Genomic DNA, 26,073 nt, shown 5'->3' with positions numbered 1-26,073 from the left:
GTTTTCACCAGGATTGCAATTTTCTGGTAAAATAAAACTAAAACCAAGATATTTTACAACTGTGGAAACAAGTAAAATTACAACTGAGCAAGAAAATAAATGTATCTATTACAATATATAATAGGATTACATAATGTTGTATTTGAACTATAGATGTGCTCTTCTTAGTATAAAAATACAGAGTTAGTCATATATATGGTGTTTGTATAGTCCAGCAAGCTGCTGCTAATATCTACAACTATCTATTAATGAACAGTTAATAAAAATTGTAAAAAAACAGTGTTGTTATTCTACATCAGTCTGATGAAGCATTAACCTCTGATTAATCAGATTGCACACTTTCTAATCTAGGTATTGTCACAAAACCAATAACAATCTGTTCAAAACTTTTCAAAGAAAGTAAGCCAAATAAGAAATATAGAGTCATCGGTATATGTCCATAGTATATTAGTCATATTGTACAGAAATAGTGAAGTAGAAATGTTCAATCAATATTCCCCAGGAAACACAGTTTTCATGGCTTCCATGTTATGTCTAAATGTATAAAATTTTAATAGAAACTTTTAATCTATTGCAACTAAATAGTACTACTATACTTAAATAATCTGCCTTAATGTTTCTTTTGTGACTGCCTTCTAATTTTCCTTGCTTCAGGCTAAGTTGTCCCTTGAAACAAGGAAAATCTCTTCCCTGACAACTATTGATGAGGTTCTATTTTATATAAAATTATTTCTTACTACCTTTCTAGGCTGAGTGCAAAATTAGCCAGCAAGTAGCTAAAATAACCAACTAGAATGTTTCAAGCCAGCTTACTTTGCTAGTTCCAAGCCCTTAGACCTCTACTGTCTGTCAGACTGTTGCCATTGTGTGGTCATTCATCAAGGCAAGGATCTAAAGTGCTTTAAAATCATAATTGTTTTTTGTTTTTTTTAACAATGTCTGTATTACAATTGTAGCTCACTTTCTAGTAACCTGAACAACATATTATTTTAGCTTTGCAAAATACACATTATTGAAAAAGGGGTGATAGTTTGTAATACAACAAACAAGTCTGCAGACTAAAAATATCTCTGCAACAAGGTGGTTAATTCTACTAGCAAAAAAAACTAATCATAAAAACAAAAAAAGTAAAAAAAAGCTGCTGGCTGAAATTATTATTTAGTTCAAAGAAGATTGCTATACCTTAAATGGTATATAACATGGATATGCAAGTAGCGGACCTCCAGCTGTTGCACAACTACATGAGGTATAGCAAGACTCTGACAGCCAAAAGAATGACATCCATAGGCAGAGGCATGATGGTACTTGTAGTTTTTCAACAGCTGGAGGCCCGCTAATTGCATATCCCTGGTATATAAAGTCGCTATATGATATCACATCAAATGCAAGCAGCATAGTTAGTGCTCAATCACTGTCTAAATGTAATAAAAAAGCAGAGCTTTTGGTAGGAGGTCATGCTAGTTACCCAGGGTATGCCTCTATTGCATATCACAATTGCCACAATGCATGTGTCAGTGATGTTTTATTGTAGTTTCGCTCTATTTCGCATTTGAAGATCAACTAAGCAACTCCAAGATATCTAATTTTACATTTTGAAATTGTGCTAACAAAACCTAAACCTTTAAAATCATCATAATCAGAACCAAAATGTGGTGCAGAAGTAATTAAAAGCACATCAATGGTTTGTTTTAGATAAATCCCAGGCTTAGTATAAACACTAATTGTATGACCTAACTATGAGAGCGATATACAGTGCACAAATCCACGTCTCAAGGGTCTGAGGCTTATGTGAAGAAAGTGTAGCATGACAGGAAGAAACAGAAGCATCAAGGTTCTTAAAATGGCTTTAAAGCCTGAGGACATGTCATAAAACGTAATGCAATCAGCACTGAAGAATGTAACATTATAGAACTGGCTTGACAGTATCAGTATTCTAGCATAGCAGAGAAAGTGTTAATGAGTTAGTCATTAATGATTAATCAATTCAATTCTATGCCAATTTAAAATATTGCAATTTAGTAGTTGCCTTCTACTTCTGTTTTAAGAATTACCACAATACACAAGACTATAATTTACTAGTTTTCTATATTTTTTCTTGTTACATGAAAATCTGCCACTAGTGAAATATAGAATATAAAATGACCAGCAACAGCAACCAGTAAAGTGCCAGCTCTATTTTTCAAAGCTTGGGAAATGCAATCAACTTTTTTGTTCTAATTTTAATACATCAGCCAAGAAACTGTATCATGTTTTACTTTTGTAATTGTGATTACATTTATAAGATTCCTGTCAGCATAAAAAACAACGTTCTTGTACCTCTTCAAAAGGTCTGCTAGTCATTCAAATATTTTCTGACAGTCAAGTTTCCTAGTCTTGATATCTTTAACATCAGTTCAGGCTAACAGTGCACTGAAGTCAATTTTGGAATTAAAGTGTAACTTTAGACATTTAGAACTCATAAATGGACTTGTACCTACAGGTTCCCTCTAGAATTCCTGGTTATCTAATAGAGCACTCATTGCTCATTATTATTCATGTAGCATCTACCTCTAAAAAAATGCTTGGCTCCACCCCTCCCACACCTCATTACTGGCCTGTTAGTGCAGCCAACAGTCAGATGCAAGGGTCAAGCACAGACCTCACAGATCAAGCCTTTATTTTGTATACTAGAATATCCTGATGCTTTGGGCTCCATAAGCACTCTAGATATCCAGATAGCTGCAGCCACTTTTAATGCATACTGGATTCTTTATTATTTTTAAATCCCCTCAGGTATTCTTTTATGGAAAAGTGAATGAATTCCTACAAAACTTACTGTACTTTTATGTTAAATCAGAACACCTGCTTTGTTAGGTATGTTCAATGATTAGATCTTTTAGTAAGTTCACCCAAATACTTTTAGTGGGGAGTACTGCCTTGGACCTAAGTGTCCTAGATTTCTGCTGGTAAAAATTGGACCCCTAACAAGTGTACAACTTAGCAATAGCAAAACCAAAAAGTCACAAAAATAATAATGTATAGAATATCTGAAATAAAGGGCACAAACAATCAATTTAGGAATGAATGTTATAAGAAGTAATATTTACCCAGTTACATTTCTAATTTTCCCATTGCCCCAATTGCTCCTTCATCCTCTGGGTGCAATCCGGATGGTCTGCATTAAAACAAACAGAAACAAACCACACCCATAACTCTGGAAACATGTCCTTGCTTCTTGAAAATATGAACATTGTGGGAAGATTAAAGGCCTAAGTGCATTGAAGGGTGCTGGAGAGGGAGGCATTTTTGTACTAAGGCTTTTAACAGCAAACTGATTTTATTTTTGTGTATAGTTTCTTTTTTTTCTTTGCAAAATATTTGTTAGGTTTTTAAAATATGTCACTCGTTTAAGTTCTGTTATCCTTTCACTGCCAGATCTTACACTCTTCAAGGCAAATAGGCCAAAAGTATGTTGACAAACATTCTGTTATACAGCATGGTGTACTTAAACGTTTGATTTACATATATATTATGCTACTGATAAATACATCCCCCCCTTGATTTTACATATAAATCATTTAAGTTAAACAGCACTAAGCTGCAATATTTTAGGTGAAATTCAATTAAAATGATCAAAAAGGCATATTGTTTGGTAACATCATTCTTATCCCCTCTTAAAATAAGACCAGCACCTGTTGACTCTGTTGCTTTAAAAAGGCAATGAATCTATTTAATATAATGGATATAAAACAGTGGAAGTATCAAATATATTAACATGCAATTAGATTTTAACAGATTGCAGGACTGGTGCATTTTCAATTATGTGTGACAGAATTTGTCATGTATTATCATGTATCAGACTTGTAAGTCTGGGGAAATGCAATAACCTTTGGATACTCCTTTAAGAGTGAAACATTTAGGCCAAAATCCTGCAGAAAGCATTTGTTTTGTGAAATATTTTACAAGTCTTTTTTCTGTAGCTCATTATTATGAATACGTTTACAGAAATGGCAGCAAAATTGAAATGCAGTCAACAAAATGTATCTCTGAGTGCCTTGGGAACTCTGAAAGTCGGGGGCCTCATTCTGCAAATGTCAGTATGCAACTCTGAGGTCTAAGCTCTTGCCCGTTTTCTGACACCTCCCTCAATGCAAGAGCTAGATTCCTTGACCTGCAGAGTTTCAACTTTGTAATTTACAGTTGCAATCTGCATGCACCCCAGGTTTTGGGACTCCCAAGACATTCTAGAAGACAGTGATGTGCAAACATCTCCAGAAATGTCACTATAGGTACACTGTAAGCAGAGCTAGCCTATTCAGTAGAGCAGTAAACAATGAAAAGTTTGCTACTCATAACATTTATTAAGGACCCTTCGTACCTATGTCTGGCTTTAGTAACATGAAGAATGGTTTCAATGGGTTATTGCACTTTTGCACTTAGTACTTCCACCCATTCACTGTTTATTGAAAAAGCCAGAGTGTACACACATTACCCTAAGATAACGAAAATAAAGCTGGACATGTTCATGGCAAGGAAAAAGCTGTTAAAAAAATAATGGTAGCCTTTTCTTCATAAGTGCATGCGTGTCAAAAAGAGACTCATTAGATAACATGCAGTCTATATCAATTTTCTGAACAACAACTTATTATTACGTATTAGTTTAGCAGCATATTGTAATAAAGTCTTCCCTCAGTTTTAACTTAAATGGTTAATCTTATTTAATTTATGATGTGAGAAAGCAGAACATACTTGTTAAGCTCCTTTGATGCCTGAGGTGTACCCAAAGCATTTTTGTTCAATGAGTTGATAAAAGCAGCCATTAGAGTTTAAGCAACATTTGGGGCTATATAACCCTGAGGAAAATCAATTCAGGGTTTTACTGTTTGCCTTCTAAAAAGCGCAGGTTTAAGTAACAGCACAGAGAATATAATGTAAGCATTAAACAGAGGGGTGAGAAGACAGGGAGACAGTCACTTAAATCTCTTTCAGTATGAAGCAAATCAGTCAGTCTGGTCACGGAGGCGGCTCCCTCATCACTCAAATTATACACTTGAAGATAAGCTCCCACCAAGCTCTACTGGGGTTTGACTAATTTACTGCACAGATACTGCATGTCTGCTGTAATAACAGGTAGGATGCATTGGGGTCGGCCATTTATCTGAATTAGACTTCTTTGCTCAATTCACAATGAATTATGCTTCCTATTCTGCTACTCCTTTTTCCATGAGCCCTTTTATCCCTCCTGGGAACCTCTGATGTGGCAGGCAAACAAAATTGGCAGTCTTGTCTAGTCAACAAGCAGGAATCTCAGGAGAAAGTATTAAACTTTGCAACGGAAGCATTGTACTGTATTAATGTGAATGCCCCAGGAATGTTAATCACTGTCTGGCATCCCATGCTGTCATGTGAGGAATATAAACCCCAAAATGTGTTTTTTTTTTAACACCAGGCTGTGTGTTGGGGATAACTACTTTGCGGTGGTATTAAAGGGCCAAATTGCATACCAGTCGTTAATATTCATAAAGTGCAAATAACCCATGAGTTAGTGATGTCTCTTGTTTAACTGATGAAGTTAAGATAATTTGCTTAAGTTGGTTTTTATATATGTCCTTCTTGGTTCCTACTGATATAAAAGGATACAACTATCCCTAATTCTAAAACAAAATGTAAAATTATAAAAGAAAAAATGAAATTGACATTATTTCTTTATCTTAAGCCCCTTCTATATTTCCTTATATGATGTAAACACATTATATATCTATAGCATATATAATTTTATAGAATAACCCAAAACTCAGCCAATTAATGCAAAAGGCAATGATGATGTGCAAAGTGCAGGGCTTCGTGACTTAAACAGGAATTTTGTTTACGGTGGCAACCCCTTGGTAATACATTTCTAATTTTCCCCTATTGCTAGCAGTGAAACAGAACAGTCATGCATATAATGGTGGGGCCCCCCATTCTAAGTACTACTTTAGACAACTCTAGGCAAAGAAATACCCAGTAACCCACAGCAACCAATCAGGTTTAATTTTACCAAGAACAAATTAGTAGCAAGTGAATTTTGATTGGTTGCATTTTGCTTTAATTAATAAAATTGATTGTCAGCCAAATGCAAGATTTTATACACCATATCTACGCAATGTCTCCTTTTTGATCAGTTTTTACAGTACATATCAGTATTTAACCACTGCCTTTCTTAAGTAGGTTCTTGCAGTTCAATTTGGTTAGCGTGAGGATATTACAAAATTGTTGAAGAAAAATATTGCAATGCTTAAAAATAAATGTAATAGTGTTAATTGTTTGTTAATAACATATTCTAAAAACTGCAAATAATAAGTATACCCTATCTAGTCCTATAGGTAAAATAATTATTACAGGACTGTAACATATTCATGGATCTTAAATAATGAAAAGTTGGGTTGTAGATGTAAGCTAATTTTTTTCATTAATACATTAAAAGCTATGCAGTACTGGTAAAATATTTTATACAAAATACTAAAAAAAATATGCAAATTAAGTATGATATCACTACCAGTTTAAAAAAAAATATTTTGTAAAAACAAGTATATACAATTAAACAACTGCAATATGCAAATAAATGCATAATTTAAAAAAAAAAATGCAATCTGCAGCTAGCTTTTATTTTTTATAACTGGAAATATCTATAAATGTCTTTACCTTAGACGTTTCATCTCTGTTTTAGAAACTACACAGTTTCTTATTACAACAGTGCAATTGATCATGTAATTGTAATAAATGCACTTACCACCACTTAACACTCAATTAAAAAAGTTAAGCAAGTACATTTGGATATTCTAATTTAGTATCTGTAGAACAAAAGCAGGTATGGATCTGCAATAAAGCTAAAAAGTATATATATTTTTTTTTATAAAGGTGATCGGTTGTTAGAAACTGAACATTAAATTAGGCATGAATATTCCTGACACCACTTTTGTCCTTATCCTAAAATTAAATCAGATAGTGAACATTGCCAACCTTATTGGTGAAGAAGGGAGGTTAGACATGCATGTCTGATCCCACTGTTCTTTAGCCAGACCCTCTTTAGATCTGTCAGCTAGGGCTATGCGATTGTACTACAGACATAAAAGGGTTGCTGGATTCTGCTAAAAATGGCCATATTGAGAGATGTTGATCTCATGCCTACAGCTAGTTTTTAGCTTACACAGGACAGCAATAGAAATGTACTGTTTTACTGTAACTGTTCCTGGCACATGCTTTATCCAAGTAATATTTGAATGTGTTGAAACTTAACAACTTTTTCCTATGTTTATGGGTATTATGTACACATTGAGAAATGCCATAACATGTATACATTACTTTAACCACTTGCCTACTGGGCACTTTTATCCCCTTCCTGACCAGGCCAATTTTCATCTTTCAGTGCTGTCACGCTTTGAATGACAATTGCGCACTGATTAGCAGCACTGGTGGGCACTGATGGGACTTCACTGATTATCAGGACACTGAAAATCACTGCCCTGATTATCAGTGCTGATATCCTTTTAACACAAAATGGTTATCGGCTCACTTTTTCTCTCCCCACACTGTCAGCGTGAGGAAAGAAAAGGCAAAAACTGGCTTGTGTTTACTTCTATGCTCTACTGTCATTGAACACAGCTGATCACGTGGGAAAGGGCCGCTGTAATTGGCCCCTTACCCCAATCTGTGATAAGCTAAGTCTGCTGGGGGCATGTGGGCAGCAAGATCATGGGAGGATATCCATGTGCACCCTCCTGGAAAATTAGGACTGTGCTGTAGCTGTCTTTCGGCTATAGCGTGGGTGGGAAAGTAATAAGAGTTTTTAATGATATTTGATACTTACTGTATTAAGGGGGTATTTAAGGAGACAGTATTAAGCATGTGTTTGCTGATGTTTCCTATGAATATGGAGTACAGCCTTTATTTGCATTAAAGGAAATGCAAGCCATATTCCTCTAGTGCACCAGTTTAGTGTACGCCATCATGTGAGAGTTTTCAGATTGTTTGTAAAAATATTTTAGATGGTTACAGAAAGCACAATGATGGTTTAACATTTTGTCTTTGATCATTGTTCAAGAACTATTGGTATTTAATAACATAATTATGAGTTAGTAGAACTATGTGGGTATATGGAGTAAATTCCAGAATCTATTCAAGCTTCATATCATGCCAGACTATTTTATTCCCTTAACTGCTTCCCGACTGGCTCACGCAAATATACTGTGGCAGAATGGCTCTCCTGGGCGAAATCCCATATATCTACGGATTTGCCCAGGCGAGCCACCAGAGGGCACGTGGCTAGTGGTGCACGAGAGCCAGCACAGGGATTTGTGTGTTTACTGTGCTGTCAGAGGAGAGAAGACAGATTGTGTGTTCCTACAAAGTAGGGACAGCGATCTGTCATCTCTCCTAGTTAATTCCATCCCCACAAAGTAAAACACAGTGAGGGGACATACATTTAACCCCTTGATCGCCCCCTAGTGTTAACCCCTTCCCTGCCAGTGACATTTATACAGTAATCAGTGCATTTTTATAGCACTGATCGCTTTATAAAGGTCAATGGTCACAAAAATGTGTCAAAAGCCTCTGATCTGTCCGACACAATGTCACAATAACAATAAAAAATTAAAGATCACCACCATACTAGTGAAAAAAAAAAGAAAAACACCATAAAAATGCCATAAATCATTCCCATAATTTGTAGACGCTACAACTTTTGTGCAAACTAATCAATATATGCTTATTGTAATTGTTTTACCAATAATATGGAAAAGAATAAATATTGCCCTAAACTGATGAAGAAATTTGTTTTTGTTTTTTTATTTGGGGATATTTATTCTAGCAAAAAGTAAAAAATATAGTTTTTTTTTCAAAATTGTCACTCTTTTTTTTATAGCGCAAAAAATAGAAACTGCAGAGGTGATCATATACCACAAAAAGAAAGCTCTATTTGTGGGAAAAAAATGTTGTTTGGGTACAGCATTGCATGACTGTGCAATTGTCAGTTAAAGCGATGCATTTCCAAAAAAAAAAGTGTTCTCTGGTCAGAAAAATAACTACAGTTTCTATAAATCAAATCTAATTTGAATAATCCTTATCTAAGCCAGCATTGTCAGTTTATTGGAGGTACCTTGAGTCCTCATAATTGCAAATGTGTTGACATGCACATGCTTCCATGATTGATAGTTTGAGACCTTGAGCCCCCAAACCATTCCACATGCTAGGCTTCGCTAGTCACCAGTATGATCCCCCATCACAGAAATGAGCCAGGATGGTGGGACTAGGCTCTCAACCAAGAAAGTACTTGCATATCAGAATATACTCTTCTCCCTGGGGTGCCTATACTTAAAATGGTCCTGAAATCCAGTTCTTCAAACTGCTACTAAGTTCGAAACCATTTTTTCAATCTCACCCTATCCTATAATTGTAAAACAAACATTTAAAAGGAGAGGTGGTTTGCAACACAAGGCTGTGAATACGTTGCTGCCATATTTCAGTTTAATGAAACAATGCAAGTCAAGATTGGTATCATGGTCCTACCTGGATTTGATTGTGAGATTCAATGGTTGGTTTACTAAAGGAATATAGACTGTTCACTTTGTAAAATACATTGCACTATGCGGGGGAAATACCCCAAAGTTTAATGAATGAGGTGAAGCTTTGCTGACTTCCATCATCTAATCATGTGCACACAAAAATGTTGTTGTTTTTTCTATCCAAATGATTGGATAATCTTTGCAAAGTAAAATGTCACTGCATTCACTAAGCTCTGTGGAGATTTCCCTTGCAAATGAATAGCTTGTGAATAGGGAATAGCTTCTTTGCCTGTAATAAATCAACACCTCTGTGTTTAGGTAGTGTTGGACATTTTGTAGTGACCACCAGCCATAGTTGATATCATCCTACTTGGCTTGTTTGCCTTCATTAGGGCATTCTTCCTTAATGATCCTGAGCACCTGTTCTTCATTAACTAGACACTGCGTCTACTATAAAACCACTATCAGACTTCAAGAAGATTGCCAAAATATTCTGTTTGTAAAGTCAGCTTCTTAAGACTCGATCTTTAAGTTGCAAAGTTTAAATTTTTTCTGAGTAATTGTTTCTGATTTTCTGCTAGTGTTGTCTTTGGTCCTGACCACAGCGTTTGTTATGGCTAAATTTATACCCTTGATTAAGTAACACAATTGGTGGTCTGAACTAATCTCATGAATCTCAGTTAGTCTTTAGATTTACAGATAGGGCAGTTTAGTTGGCAGTGTGTATCTCTATTTTGACCACAAGCTCTCTATGGAATTTGTCTCCTTGTGTAACTGCCACACCTTGTAATTACCAATCAAGCAAATCTGAGGCCTCAACCTAGGAACTACCACTTAGTTAGCTTATAGCCTCAGGTGATGGGTTCTGTTCAATGACAGTTGTTCACTTATGCACTCTACTGGTCCCTTTGCTTACCACTGGTAAGACATTGAACCCTGCTTGTCTTGACTTGGTATGATTCTTGTCCCTGCCCCTGCTATCAGCTATTTGGAGTTCAAACACCATGGTTTCTCAAGAAAATAGCATACTTCTAACCATTAGGCTTGGTGGGAATCTGCATAACCATTGCTGCACATATTCAGATTATAGGGCAGTTTATAATCCTGGACTTGATTACATTCTAAGTCAACATGTTTTCCACATGTTAGGTATTTGTGACGGAATAGTGGATCACTAGCAAAAATAGGCAGCACCTGTTTAAATCAAGCAAATATGTTTAGCTACTGTGCTGTATACAATGGTTGAACAAAATTTGCTTTGCCTATGAAGAAATTCCAGGTTTTCCTCTTCAGTCCAGGTGAAAACATTGTTATCTCACCAAGGTCACAGACAGCAAAAAAGTGGAGTTACACTTCAAGCTTACCCTAAATCACCATGTTGAAGAGTGCATTCCACTTGTAACCAAAAAAAAAAAAAAATTTAAGTTTTCAATGAAGTTTAAATGCCACTGGATAATAGTTGAGCATTAAGTATTTCCCAGAGAGACTTGGAGCTAATTGCTCAAATTTAATTGACCATCAGGTCTCAGCATCAATATGTGAACTTTGATTCATGGTGAAGCAGGGTTGCAATAGTCTACTAGGGAAATTAGAATGGTCAAAAGGAGGCTGGCTGAGGGCAACTTTGGTCAAATGGATGTGTTGGCGGCCCTTATATTTGGGGAATTATGATTAATGGCACTAATAATGCAGATGATTACTGATATGTGCATCTCCTGTAGTTTATCATATTGCACTGTCTGCCTACGTCTACGATAAACATGCTATCATTTACCTCTTTATTGAAGTCACTGCTCCTCCGATAGGAACGCTTTCTAATTACTTGGTAATGTTTTATGCCTTAAACATTGTGCAGCTCTGGACCTTGCCAACTGCTCAGTGTCTTTCCGTTGATTAATGGCACTGCGTTTAATCAAAATTTAGAACCATGCTCAAGCATCTCTCTCGTGTAGAGACTGCAGACTGCCAAAGCACTTAGTGAAAGAAACGTGGCTGCAAACAACTGCAACGGCGTATTTGAATCCAAAGCCACGGGGTGCCATTAACCCTTATTCTGGCTGAAGAACAGTGAAAATAAAATTAAGATTAATCATGTTTATACAGCTTGAGTAGTACTTACTTTTATCTACAAAAGATATTTACAGAGTGGACCTAATTTGTCAAAAGTGTAAGTTTGCTTTATTATATATTATATACTTTTTTTATAAAAGTAGTTATAGACCATGATCTTTTTTTACAGATGGTCGTAGTATAGGCGTAGAAGTTTAACTAAATAATGTGTTGACTTAGTGAGTTAAACGTATAATTTATTCCCTTTAACATAGATACATAGTCATGATCCACTATATAAACATACACACGTTTCACAAAATATCTTTTTATAGCAGATATAGCAGATCTTATTCTCATTTGAGTTATGAGGGATGGATAATACTTTCTGTATTTTGAAATACAGGTACATACTACATCATTGTCAATTGTTTCCTTGTTTCCTTTTTTCTTGCATTAAAATTGTAATCTCAATAAAATAAGTAAGCCTTAGGAGGAATCTAAAGTTGGCCACAGACCCAAAAGTGCAGCCAGAAACGCAGGTAGTATCTGACCATTTCCAGGCATATTTCCTGGCCAGAAATTCACTAAAGATAATTGGTCATATTAGTCAGCTGTTCATATTTAGACATTTTCAATAGGGTTGGGGAAACACACTGTATAAACAGAAACTGGACAAGTTATCTAGCCTGTCTGATAGCTATTCCTGATAAGCCTCCTGATAAGGGTCCACAGGTGCATATTCTAAACATTAGATCATGACAGAGAAACTTTCATCTAATGTGTAGGTTAACTTAGGCTACCCATATAAATTAAATAATGGTTGAAGCACCACTTCATCATCTGTAGAACTATTGCAAAGTTATCTTTTTTGGGATAGTGGACATGTTTATACAATAAACAAATGCTGCTTGGTCCTGTCATTACCTATAGTTAGATCCAAATAAAAATTATATTGGATGACTGATTCTTTGCCAGGTGAAGGTGCATCTATAAGTTTCCATACTGGCCAAAGACACACATTTGTTTCCGGATCTTACCAAAATCAGCTTACACCCACACTTAGGCAGGTTTTCAACAAAGAAATACGTTGGACCCTCTTTAGCAGTAATATGCCCATGTCCTGGACACGGCTACTTTAAGGTGAACCAGTGGCCAGACTTTGAACACTCAAGTATATACATATTCTCAAAGTAAGTTTCAAGTCCATCACCCCTTGACGAGAATAGAGTCTGATGGTGTCGTTGGATTCACTGGAGTCTGAAGCGCCCTATGTAATTTCCTCCAAAAGCCAGTTGGGCTATATGGCCAGCACTGACTAGCAATGAGGAGGAGGGTTATCAGCATTGATAATGCTAATATCACTTCTCCTTAGCATGCACAAAAATGCAGTTCTGCGTAGCTAGTGAGGGTGACTACACTGCAGTAAATTTGGTGCAGACCAAATGCCATTGTCCCCCTCCTGGTGTAATGCCCATCTACTGGCAGTTTTACCAGATGTTTATTTCAAGAAGAAAAAATCTTTAGTAAATTAAAATCATACTATTATATGTGTATATTTAAAATGATTAATATGATTTTTTTGTGTATAGTTCTACCTAAAGAAGTAGTAAATTAACGAAGTAGTAAATTAACTTTAAAACAATCCCTCACTGATCTCTATAACGGCATACACTGTGCAGCATTTCATTCTCAAAGTTCCCAGCAAAAGCACTGAGGTTGTTCAAATTCATCTCTCAGCAGTTCAGCTCACCGTTCTTCACAGTGACCTCACAGCCTTATATCCTTCTAGCCTCTAAAGTAAAGCCAGAGCTGGTGCTCTAGAAACAGTGAACTGAGCTGCTAAATAATTACTCAAAGCTTATTTACTGCTTGGTATGAATATTTAAAGTTGAAGAAAACTCTAAATATAACTCTTACAAGCTATTCCATCACTGTTCTCTTACCTATCTTGTCTATCCAGTATAAAAAAGATCTGTGTACCTATTTTCAATCTACTCCATTCCAGTCCCGTGATCTCACAACCCTGTGTAAGGGAGCGCTTGAACAACGGCTGTGAATTCTGTGAGCAGTTTAGTCACCCATAGGCTCCCATGCCCAGCCATTTTTGACACTCCTTCCACTTCCTTGCAGTAGCCCCTAATTGACACAAGAAAGTCAGAGCTGCAGGATCATGTGACTGGACCAAAGGGGACTAAAAATAACACACCATTTTTTTTTATACAAATTAAGCAGTATAGATGACGAGAGACAGGGGCATTAAGAATAGTTATAGTTGGCTTTTCTTCAACTTTAAGTAATTGAATATCCAGAGCTTGACTACAGGTTATTCTAAGGTATAACTAAAGCCAGTATTTTTTGATCTTTAATTTTTTAATCTTGAATATAATAGGGAATGTTTAAGGACCCTTTATTTTATCCCTCTGTCTGGTAGACACAGCAGGGTATGAGAGAAAGTATCTCTGAAGTAAGAGGAATTCCTACATTGGTCACAAGAACAGGTATCCCAACTGCAAGATTGGGAAAACTCAAGATTTTGTATTTTTAGTTCTGTTAAAGTAGTACCAAAAGCCTTTTTTTTTTGTTTTGTTTTAAATAAAAAACATATTATACATGCAAACATGTCAATGTTTTTGCATAGAGAAGCCCCAATCCTTCTCTTACTGAGTCCCTAGCCACTTGTTATGGGGCACTTGAGCGCGCTCACTCTTGAGCTCTGATGAACCCCGCCCCATGATCCCTCCTCACTGGCTTTGAGCCAATGAGGAGCGAGAGGCTCAAGAAAGCCTCAGCTGTCATGCACATCACTGGATTGAGATCAGGCTCAGGTATGTATGCAGGGGTAGATGCATGTAGAAAGTTTTTTTACCTTACTGCATATAATGCATAAACCACTTTAAGAGTGCCCACCAGGACAAATAGAGAGGAAATCTCCCTAGCTGGGACAAAGACAGCAATCTACAACAATAAAAAAGTAATAAAAAATAAAAATTTGAAAAGTATTCCTGCTCATTGCTAATGGCCAGTTATGTGGGGATAAAGTGCTTTTCATATGATTGGATATCATGTGAAATGTGAGTACCAGCTTAATTTATTAAATGAAGATTCTCAACTCCTCCTTTAGCCAATCATCATCAGAGTATCCAAGTCTTTTATACTTTCCTTTAAAAAAAAAAAAAATTCTGGCTTTAGATACACTTACGCTAATCTCTTTATAATATATATATATATATATATATATATATATATATATATATATATACATACATATAAAACATTAAAACATGTGGAAAAAAATTAAGTACTATGAATACTTCCTGGATTCACTGTATACAATATGTATATATATATATATATATATATATATATATATATATATATATATATATATATATATATATATATATATATATATATATATATATATATTGTATACAGTGCATCCAGGAAGTATTCATAGTACTTCCTTTTTTCCACATGTTTTAATGTTACAGCTTTATTCCAAAATTGATTAAATTTATTATTTTCCTCATAATTCTATAAATAATACCCCACGACGACAATGTGAAAGAAGTTTAAAATATTTATAAATTTATTTAAAAAAAAAAAGAAAGAAATTCAATCTTTTTTGCAGGACCTTTCAAGCTCCATCGGGTTGGATTTTCAATTGGGTTCAAGTCTGGGTTCTGGCTGGGCCACTCAAGGACATTCACAGAGTTGTCCCGTAGCCACACCTTTGTTATAATGCTGTGTGCTTAGGGTCATTGTCCTGTTGTCCTGTTGGAAGACATCACGGATGTCTCTGTACATTGCTTCATTAATCTTTTCCTGGATCCTAACTAGTCTCCTCTTGCTGCTGAAAAACATCCCCACAGCATAATGCTGCCACCACCATTCTTCACTGTAGGGATGGTATTGGCCAGGTGATGAGCGTTGCCTGGTTTCCTCCAGACATAGCTCTTGCCAATCAGGCCAAAGAGTTCAATCTTTGTTTCATCAAACAGAGAATTTTTTTTCTAGCGGTCTGAGAATCCTTGAGGTGACTTTTGCCAAACTCAAGGCAGGCTGTCGTGTGCCTTTTAATGAGGAGTGGCTTCTGTCTAATCACTCAGTATACAGGCCCGATTGATGGAGTGCTGCAGAGATGGATGTTCTTCTGGAAGGTTCTCTCTCCACAGGGAAATGCTGGTGCTCTGTCAGAGTGACCATTGTGTTCTTGGTCACCTCCCCGACTAAGACCCTTCTTCCCCGATTGCTCAGTTTGGCGGCCCGCTCTAGGAAGAGTCCTGGTGGTTCCAAAGTTCTTCCATTTACGGATGATGGAAGCCACTGTGCTCAGTGGAACTTTCAATGCTGCAGAAATTATTCTTTACCCTTCCCCAGATCTGTGCCTCCATACAATCTTGCCTCAGAGGTCTCCAGACAATTCCTTGGACTTCATGGCTTGGTTTGTGTTCTGATATGTACTGTTAACTGTGATACCTTATATAGGCAGATGCATGCCTTTCCAAATCATGTCCAATCAACTGAATTTACCACAGGTGCACTCCAATCAAGGATGATCAGTGGAAACAGGATGCACCTGAGCTCAATGTTGAGTGTCATGGCAAAAGCTGTGAATACTTATGTATATATGATTTTTTATTTTTAATAATATAAACTGTTTCTATCTTTATGAATAACTGCATTTTAGTTCCTTACACTTATATGATGTGATGTGATGTGACTGTTAAGTATTGCAGCAAAGAGAATGTGTTTGAGTACTCCCCATAGCTTTTATTCACTGTGGACAACATATTCTATACAACTAGGCAAGGATTACTTGTAAAATAAGTATGGCTGCATTTGACACATAGCCAGTCACCAATAGAATTACCTGCAAATTTGTACATGATGAATAGCAAGGCAGGCATGTATCAATAGGGACATTTCATTAAAAAAAATACCTTTACAAAAATAACACAACATGGGCATTCAGTACCATTATAGTTTCCCTTTAAAGGTGGAATACATTTCTGACATTTAAATACTTTATGCATATAAATGGAGAAAATAGACAATGATAGAAAATGTTTAATGTGTTTTTTCATGTCGATGCATTTAGTATGTTAAAATGTCCTATTTGGGCATTTTATATCTAATCACTCATCCTATTTTAGCATCTCAAAATGATATAAAAAGAACGATTTGTCAGGACAAATACGCACATTTTTTTTTTAATGTGGATTTTTACGACCCTGTCATGCGACTATTCACTGTTGAAGTTAAGTGTTTTTTTAATACCATTACTGAACTGCTGAAATGGATGCTAATATAGCTTGGAGTGCTAATGTCAAGTTGTTGCAATAAAAAAGACAGACTTCAGAGTGAAATAGTACCAAGAAAAAATAGGGCATATGTGCCTAAACCGTGCCTTCCTTATTGAGCTGCTACATCCCTGGTCTATTTGAAAAGGTTTTCTAGGGACAACATCAGCAACATCAAACAAAAATAAAATGCTATTATTTGTTAAATAACAGGAAACAATAAACTAAATTCTGGTTCAAATCAACCAGACTTGGTAGCCAGTATACAATATTGATTGTTGTATTGATTTTGAAAAAAAGCAGGCTGGTTGTATTTGGTGACACTTTTTGACTGTCTAAAGTAAAAGGTCTTCAGAGAAAAATCAATATTGTACATTATCTTTCAACCTAATAGAAGAAAAAGTATACTCTAATGACAACACTGATGACTTAAGAGATATTTTTTGACATTTTAAAGGGATTCTGTGACGTCCCTTCTTACCAGCTGATAACCTCTGCTGAAAGTTCTTGCCTGCATATCATTTTCAGTCCAAGCAACAAATTAAGGTTTTCTTCGAGCAGGTGATATGAGCCACTTCTTAGGTATAAAGATAGTCCCTTCACAAATTGTATGACAATTTCTCTGGTTGTCTTTTTTTTTTTCCATAATAGGGATTAGGACACATACATTGTACTTAATTTCTGTAGATGCATCCTGCATAGTTATAGTGTGTAAATTGTTCCACATTTACTGAAAGCCTTTAGTGATTTCAGCAATATGTCTAAAATGCTTGAAAGAGCTCACAGAAAACAGCATTGATAAATCCAACCAGTCTCATAACTATGTTGGTGGTCCATTTCTGCACTTGCTTATCACCTGGGGCAACCTCATATTTCTTGGCTTCTTGTGGAATATTGTAGAACAAGGTCCCACAATCGCATTGTAATTTCTACACCTTGGCAGATACAGGGTAGCATCATGTTGTCAAAGCCACACAACATAAGGAATAACATTGTCATGTTATAAAATGAATGCCATCTTACCAGTAAAATGTAATGTTTAAAAGTTGGTGCTGTCTACTATCATTATGTTCTGATACTAGTACTACCCATCAGTGATTCCATGTCACCAGAACCAGAGTTCAAATGAGTAATTTGTTTATAATGTTACAGAGGCTGGACCGGTGAGTTGGATTTTAGGAAACCCCACTGTCCCATACAAAAGCCCTTGCACCATGCTGAAAGCATTTTTCGCAGGGAGTAGAAAAGTGACAAACTCTATTAAATGTTTCCCCTTCTGTGGTGAGAAACAGTAGTCCTGCAGTGCACTGCCACATACTTGCACATGGGCACTGCAATGTCAAATGGCATATCGGTAGCATGGAAAGGTTTCTGTCATTGGAGCTTGTAAGTATATAGCTCTGCAAGTTGTTTTACTGGTGCTAGTCTGACTTAACTACATTCCTCCTATATTGAATTGTATTGTAACTGTACTGTCTGCCATCATGTTGTAAAGCGCTGCGCAAACTTTTGGTGCTATATAAATCCTGAATAATAATAATAATAATGACTATATATCTACTGATGGGAAAATGTGTGAATAATAACTAAGCCACTGCTTTGCCTATTGGCATAGGCTTACTGGGCCTAATGGCAAATCTGGTCCTGATCCCAGGGCTGCACTGGGTGATGCAGGGATACATCTAGAGTGGCAATGGCCAGCAGGGAGTAACAGCAAGCAGACACAGAGATCCAATACCCTGGGAATGTCATTTTGGTATTATGCTAGCATTGATGGCAGCTCAAAAAGCCAAAACAGAAAAGCTTGAATCACTGAAGGGGTCAGGGTGACTTTGAGGTTTGCCTTTCCCACAGCAGTGATCAAACACAGACTTGAGATGTGGCCTCAGGTTCTTTCTAACATTGTACCGAAGGTGGGTTTCCTGAAAAAGGCATGTTCACATAGTTACCTAGTTACATATAGTTACATATTTAATCTTGTTGAAAAAAGACACAAGTTCATTCAGTTCAATAAGCATAGAAAAAAAAAACACACACACACAAATAGAAAACCTTCATATACACTATCCCAGTGATGGCGAACCTTGGCACCCCAGATGTTTTGGAACTACATTTCCCATGATGCTCTGGCACTCTGCAGTATAGTGGAGCATCGTGGGAAATGTAGTTCCAAAACATCTGGGGTGCCAAGGTTCGCCATCACTGCACTATCCTATGCCCACAGTTGATTAAGAGGAAGGCAAACAAAAAAAAAACATTATCCAATTTGCTCCAGCGGGAGAAAGAAATTACTCCCTGATCCTCCAACAGGCCAATTGGATAGTCCCTGGATCAATTTTACCTATAAATATTAGTATCCAGCTATATTATGTGCATTTGGAAAAAATCCAGGCCTTTTTTAAATGATCTACTGAGTTGGCAAAAAACAGCTGTCTAGGGAGTCTATTCCACATTTTCACAGCTCTTACTGTGAAGAAGACTTTCCGTATTTGGAGTTGAAATCTCTTTTCCTCTAGACGCATGGTGACCTTAAGGTGAATAACTCCTCACCAAGTTTACCATATGGACTACTTATGTATTTATACATGTTGATCATATACTGTATATACTGGGCGGCACAGTGGTGTAGTGGTTAGCACTCTCACCTAGCAGTAAGAAGGGTCGCTGGTTCAAATCCCAACCACGACACTACCTGCCTGGAGTTTGCATGTTCTCCCTGTGCCTGCGTGGGTTTCCTCCGGGTACTCCGGTTTCCTCCCACGCTCCAAAGACATGCAGGTAGGTTAATTCGCTTCTGTCCAAAATTGACCCTAGTATATGAATGGGGACCTTGGATCCTGGGCTCTTTGAGGGTAGGGATTGATGTGAGTGTGCAATGTACTGGAATAGGGACAATTGTAGACACTCAGGTTGAACTGGATGGACTGGTGTCTTTATTCAACCTTACTAACTATGTAACTATGTAACTATGTAACTATGTAACTATGTAACTGTACCCCCTTAATGTGCTCTTCTCAAGAGAATATAAATTCAGTTCTGCTAATCTTTCCTCATAGCTGAGCTCCTCCCTGCTTCTTATCAGTTTTGTTGCTCTTCAGCCCGCAAATTAAATTGTTACCATTTTAATGTGCAGGTGCAAGTCTGATTTAATGTGAGCAAGTGTCTGATGTGCAAGGCATTGCTTATCTCTTTTTTTTTAACTTTGCTGAAATCAGCACAGTGGCTAAGCATCCCAACATCAACACCACCTGCCTGAACTGTGCATGTTCTCCCTGTGTCTACATGGGTTTCCTTCCACATTTCAAAGACATGCCGGGAGGTTAATTTGATCCTGTCTAAATTGGCCCTAGTATGTATAAATGTGAGCTAGGCACCTTAGATTTTAAGCTCCTTGAGGGCAGGAGCTGCTGTGAATGTATAATACATATAAATTGTTGGTGCTATATAAGTACCTATAATAAAAAAAAAATCTCTCAAAATGTTATTTCATTCACTCTGTGCGCTACAGTGGCGATTGATATGAATTAAGGTGTGGTGCAAACAAAAATGCAGCATGCACAACAATCCACCAAAGTGCTGTGGTGTGAACAAAGAATATAAAATACACATTTGCCTATGTGCCATTGTGTTAAGCTCGTGCTGATCTGTGCACATTAACAAAGAGAGCACTGGATATGGTGTGAATAAGCCCTAATAGTGAGCAGACCTTTGTACCAGTGGCAGCTGGTAGTTTTCTTTTGGGGGGCAGCGAACAACAGTTCACTGCTCAGTCGGGTCACCCGAACCTCCCCCCGGGGTCTCGGGGTTGGTCGGTCATCCAGCCTCGCACTTACTTACCCCGTCTAGGTTCCGGAGGGGCAGCGCTCCTATGGGTGGTGGGCGGCTCCTCCTCCTCTGACTCACACCGACTTCCACCGTGCATCTTCTCATTCCTCCTCCTAGGCGTCCAATAGGATTGTCTGTCCTTTCAGCCAATTGGATGATGGGTCTCAGGGCCCACTTCCTGATTGGCCAGGAGCAGGATAAGTGGGAGAATAGTGAATATTCATTTGCTATTGTCGCACAACTGGGTGGGCTCGGAGCCCAGTGCTCTGCTCTCTGAGCCCACCCTTTTTTGAAGCCTATTAGAGCCTCTGGCTCTAATCACATGCTTAAAAAAACACCCCTCCCATTTAGACCCTGCATGTAGATAAGGGGGCCAGATGCATGGATAGGGTGGAGTGGCACCTGTGTGCCCCTAATGGACGGGCCGCCACTGCTTTCTATTATACCTCTTATTATAAATCTGAGTTTTGAGACTGTTGTTATGGGTTACATCAAATTACAGCTCTCTATACCATGTACTGCTAAGCCAGTTAGCATTTGTGATAATTTACTGACTGTTTGCAAAAATAACTTTTCTTATACTGTAAAGCAATTTACTATTTTACATATTAAGCCTTTATATATTTTATATGTATAATTTTATAGCAAACAAAAATTAATAATTTTGACATGAAGCTTTGCATTTCATATAACATTTGCACATTATAATCCATATGCAACTCTTGCCATCCCAACGTGTTTTTACTGATACGAGTGCTGCAAATAGATATTATTATAATGCTGGTTAACTGTTTGTCTCTATTATATTATAGCAAAAACTCTGGAAACAGAGGTCTCTGGATATAGTACAGTGTTTGCGGCCCTTGCCAAGGAAGATACTTATACAACTGCCCAAACAAAATAATATAGGATGTTGACTCAGAGGATCAAAGAAAAATTGTATTCTTAGGGAAGTGGTAAAATAGTGGTTAAAGTGGTTGTAAACCCTTACAAGCCACTTTGACCTACAGGTAAGCCTAGATTAAGGCTTACCTGTAGGTCCAAGAAATATCTCCTAAACCTACACGGTTTAGGAGATATTTGCCAAAATACAGGCACCACTGTATTTGTTGGTGGACTACTATGCGATGCATAGTAGTCCATTATGCTTTACCTTTGCAAGGAATCAAAGAGAAAGTAACACCCATCAGGGTTTACTTCCTCTTTAAGGTTAATTCCCAGGGAAGTGGCTAAATTGGTGACTGTGGGGAACAATTATGTCAAGCAATGTTTACTAGAAACTAATAACCCAAACTATTCCTTTTACCAGTGTATCTATCTACATCCCAGTATTTACATCCTATCATTTTAAAAGTTGCTAATATCACTATATAATGTACAAAGAAATACAAACATTAGCAATGCCTGTATCACATTGCAATTCATAGGCAAATCACTTTTCTCTATTTCTCTATATACATATATATATATAATAATGATTTCTAACCAAATGAATCTTGGCACTTTTCTGAATCAAATCAAAACAGGAGAGGCCAATAAGTGCTAACAAGAGGCAGGTAATGTTCTGTTCACACCATCACCTGCACTGTTAATATTATGCAGTGGCTCGTCCAAGATTCCATGCTAATTTATTCCAGCACACCTGTTGTATCCAGGAGACAGTTAATCTGGCAGCAGAAGGGTGTTGTAGATGTCACTAATGCACCCCTGAGACCCCAGGAGGTCTTCATAAACTGAATGCGAATTCTAGGTGTAATCCAATTGTTTTCCTTCCTAGTCTACACTTGCTGTGCTAACAACCTGATTGCAGCAACACCTGATGTGCATGTCTTCCATTTTTTAAAAGAAAATCTGCATATAATTTACTTGATTGTCTGTCTAGAAAAATGCTATACTATAATAAAAATCTTACAAAACCTAAAAGTGATATCATGTCTCTACATAAGGCTTGGGATATGTATTGCATCAAGAGAGGAAACATCCAAAGTGTAATATAAGTACATTGCAGAAGCCTCAACAGTATTTCCAAGAATTTTCCAAGAAGCATTTTATCAAAATGTCATTATTCCCACACCTAATGCTGAAGTACTGTATTATTTAGGCCAAACTTGGCAAACATACCAGAAGTAAGCTGGTTACCTATTGCACCACTTCACTTAAAGTGGTTGTAAACTCATTACAACAACCTTTTGCTACAGGTAAGCCTATAGTAAGGCTTACCTGTAGCTACCCAGGATATCTCCTAAACCTGCACGGTTTAGGAGATATCCCCTGTCGCCTGCATGTGTGAATGGCATCGGCACATGCACACTGGGGTCAACTGAAGCAATAGCATGTATGTGCCGTTGCTTCAGTCTGTGTGCCATTACCGGCGGCTCAGGCCAATCACGAACCACGATACCCGGGAGTAACCCCCAGGAGAGAGGTTGCCTGCCAGAGGGGGAGATAAAGACGGCTACGGGGGCTTCGATCTCGGTTAAGTAATTCATAATGAGCTCATTATGCCTTTGTCTTGCAGGGGTTTTTTTTTTTTTTTTTTACCAGGGTTTACAACCACTTTAAAATGGTTATAACATCAGAAAGACTATAGCTTCATGTACACCCTGCCTACACATACCGCGGACGTGGGAAAACACAAAAAGCGGCAAAATCGCAGTGGTTTTGCCGCATTGTGCATTTTCCCATGGCTAGCGGTCAAAACATTCCTATCCTGAACGTGATATTTCCGCATTCAGGAGAGGGATGTTGACTCTCACCTAACCGTAACAGCTCCTAAACTCTGTTAAAAGCGCATGTGTACATTGACACATAGGCTATTGTGGAAAAAAAGCAAGTTTGGGGATGTCAGTGTACATGAAGCCTAAAAGCTAAACTTTGAGATAATCAAATATTGTTCCTTAGCTTGTAGCAAAAACCGGTCATTACTGTTTTTCTTCTTGTTTTGCAGGGTGACTGGTCTTGTACCTCTGCAGGCGGCCAGTAATGGTGGGGTCTGCTGCATCCTTTCCACATCTCTATTATCTATACAGGCTATTTGCAGTACAGTGAAAATGTCACTGCTACTTTGACAAATTAATAACTGTAAAATAATTTGATTTATATCACTTCTGGTTAGGAACACTGTGCACACACACACACATATATATATATATATATATATATATATATATATATATATATATATATTATTATATCTTTTCATGTAACAACACTGAAGAAATTACACTTTGCTACAGTGTAAAGTAGTGAGTGTACAGCTAAATGTAAATTTGCTGTCCCCTAAAAATAACTCAACACACAGCCATTAATGTCTAAACCGCTGGCAATAAAAGTGAGTACACCCCTAAATGAAATGTCCAAATTGGGCCCAAAGTGTCAATATTTTGTGTGACCACCATTATTTTCCAGCACTGCCTTAACCCTCTTGGGCATGGAGTTCACCAGAGCTTCACAGGTTGCCTCTGGAGTCCTCTGGTCTCTGGCCTCTGGCCTCTGATGGATGTTAGAGACCTTTAGGAGATGTTTAGATATCAAATAAAATAGATAAAAGAGAAAACATTAATACAGGAGTAAAAAGAAAAAGCTAAATCACTTTGGAGTTGATTTACTAAAGGCAAATAGACTGTGCACTTTGCAAGAGCAGTTGCTCCAGAGCTTAGTAAATTAGCAGAAGCTCCGCTGACTTCCATCATCCAATCATGTGCAAGAAAAAGTGCTGTTTTTTTTCCCAGCATGTGATTGGGTTGTCTTTGCAAACTGAATCTTTACCTCATTTACTAAGTCCTGGAATAACTGCTCTTGTAGCTTTTTAAAAAAAATTGCTGTGTGGGGGTCTCCCCAAATCCATACCAGGCCTGGCAATTTTTTTTACATTTTGGTTTAGGGTTCCCCTTAATATTCACAGCAGACCCGAAGGGCCTGGTAATGGACTGGGAGGGGGAGCCCACATTTTTTTCAATGAGTTTTATCTATATTGCCAAGACCCGACAATTCATTACAGCCGCGATCACTGCTAAATTATTTTTTTTCCTTTAGAAATGTAATTTTGCTGTGGTACTGTTCTAAACACGGGACATCTGCGCCACTTTACAGGCATACTAAGGACACTCCCCCGGGCATGATATTTAAAGGAATATTTCATTTTTATTGTTTCACTTTAAGCATTATAAAAACAACTGCTCCTGAAAAAACTGCAGTTTTTAAAACTTTTTTTGCATTGATACATGTCTCCTGGGGCAGGATCTGGGTCCACAAACACTTTTTATGACAATATCTTGCATATAAGCCTTTAAAATGAGTACTTTTGGTTTTTCATGTTAGCGTCCCATAGACTTTAATGGGGGTTCCGCGGCTTTCGCAATTTGTCGCTAACACCGCATAATGTTCGTTGTTCGCCAAACATCCAAACAACCAAAGTCAAACCCGAACTTCTGCTCGGGCCGAACTCTTTGCCCATCCCTAGCAGGGCATAGTTATAAGTTCAAATTGTTACTTATGCAGTACATTTTTATAACTGCTGATCTATTTCATTGAGTTCTAACATGACAAACATATTCAAAAATGAATTGTTGAGTGTAAAGGCAGATTTAAAAGAGATAAAAATGACTCACTCTTAACAACAGCCTGTCAAAATATTTTACATCAGTTACCCTCAATATGGCAAACATATTTTTGCTCATTGTAAAAACAGTGTAAGCTATGGCTGAAAATATAATACTATGATATAGAATTTATAAGCAAAAACTGCTGCTATGTTCTCCAGCTATTGCATAAAACCCAATGCAACCCTGTCATTGGTATAAACCTATTAAATTATTATAGGAACCTCAAATCAGCTAGTGTGCCTGCACATACATACCTATTTTTTTTTTCTTAGCTGAATGTTTCAAGTGCTCCTAAAACCTGATAGCACACAGTATGCAAACATTAATTATAGCTTCAGTTTTATCTCTCATGTCTCCTTGGTCTACAAGGAGGACACACATTGTGAGAGCCTATGCAACTCCTTCCTAAAGTAGAATTTGCTGTTTTGCATACTGCCTGCTTACAGGTTCGTGGGCTTCCTTGCCATGCAGAAGGGGATAGCTAAGAAAAATCATCTAGCATCTGAACTGATTTAAAAGTTGATACATACATAGGCTTTTCAGGATCATCCAAGCCCAGCCAACCTCTCACTGCACTCAGTGCTGCCTGAACAGGTGCAAGAGCAAGCTATTGAGTGTTGTTAGCATTTATTGTGCAGTGGTAAGTTTCTGATATGTTCCTACTTATTTATTGTTGACACCATCTGTCAAAGTGTACTTTACTTATAGGGTATAAGGAAACCAAAATGCAGCAGTGGGTAGAAGCTCTGCTTAGGCTCATATTCAGGGTGC

The 26,073-nt window shown here is 37.3% G+C and overlaps 1 protein-coding gene across 4 annotated transcripts in view; it reads right to left on the bottom strand.

Moving 5' to 3' along the window:
• The window catches only part of BNC2 (basonuclin zinc finger protein 2), a 793,258-nt gene that overhangs the window by 12,525 nt on the left and 754,660 nt on the right, over window positions 1-26,073 (bottom strand). The window contains exon 8 of one of the 4 annotated variants that reach the window (XM_077475239.1): window positions 3,087-3,154. The exons of the other annotated variants lie outside the window; for them this stretch is intronic. Coding sequence (XP_077331365.1) covers window positions 3,091-3,154 — 64 coding nt within the window. The 3' untranslated portion in view covers window positions 3,087-3,090. The remainder of the gene's footprint in view (window positions 1-3,086; window positions 3,155-26,073) is intronic. 4 annotated transcript variants of the gene reach the window in all.

Source organism: Lithobates pipiens, unplaced genomic scaffold (genome assembly GCF_037356315.1).
Source record: "Lithobates pipiens isolate NorthernLeopardFrog02 unplaced genomic scaffold, aLitPip1_a1.2 Scaffold_13, whole genome shotgun sequence".
Lineage (NCBI taxonomy): Eukaryota > Metazoa > Chordata > Amphibia > Anura > Ranidae > Lithobates > Lithobates pipiens.
The sequence above is the reverse complement of the archived record's forward strand: the minus strand, read 5'-3'. Positions and strand labels throughout refer to the sequence as shown.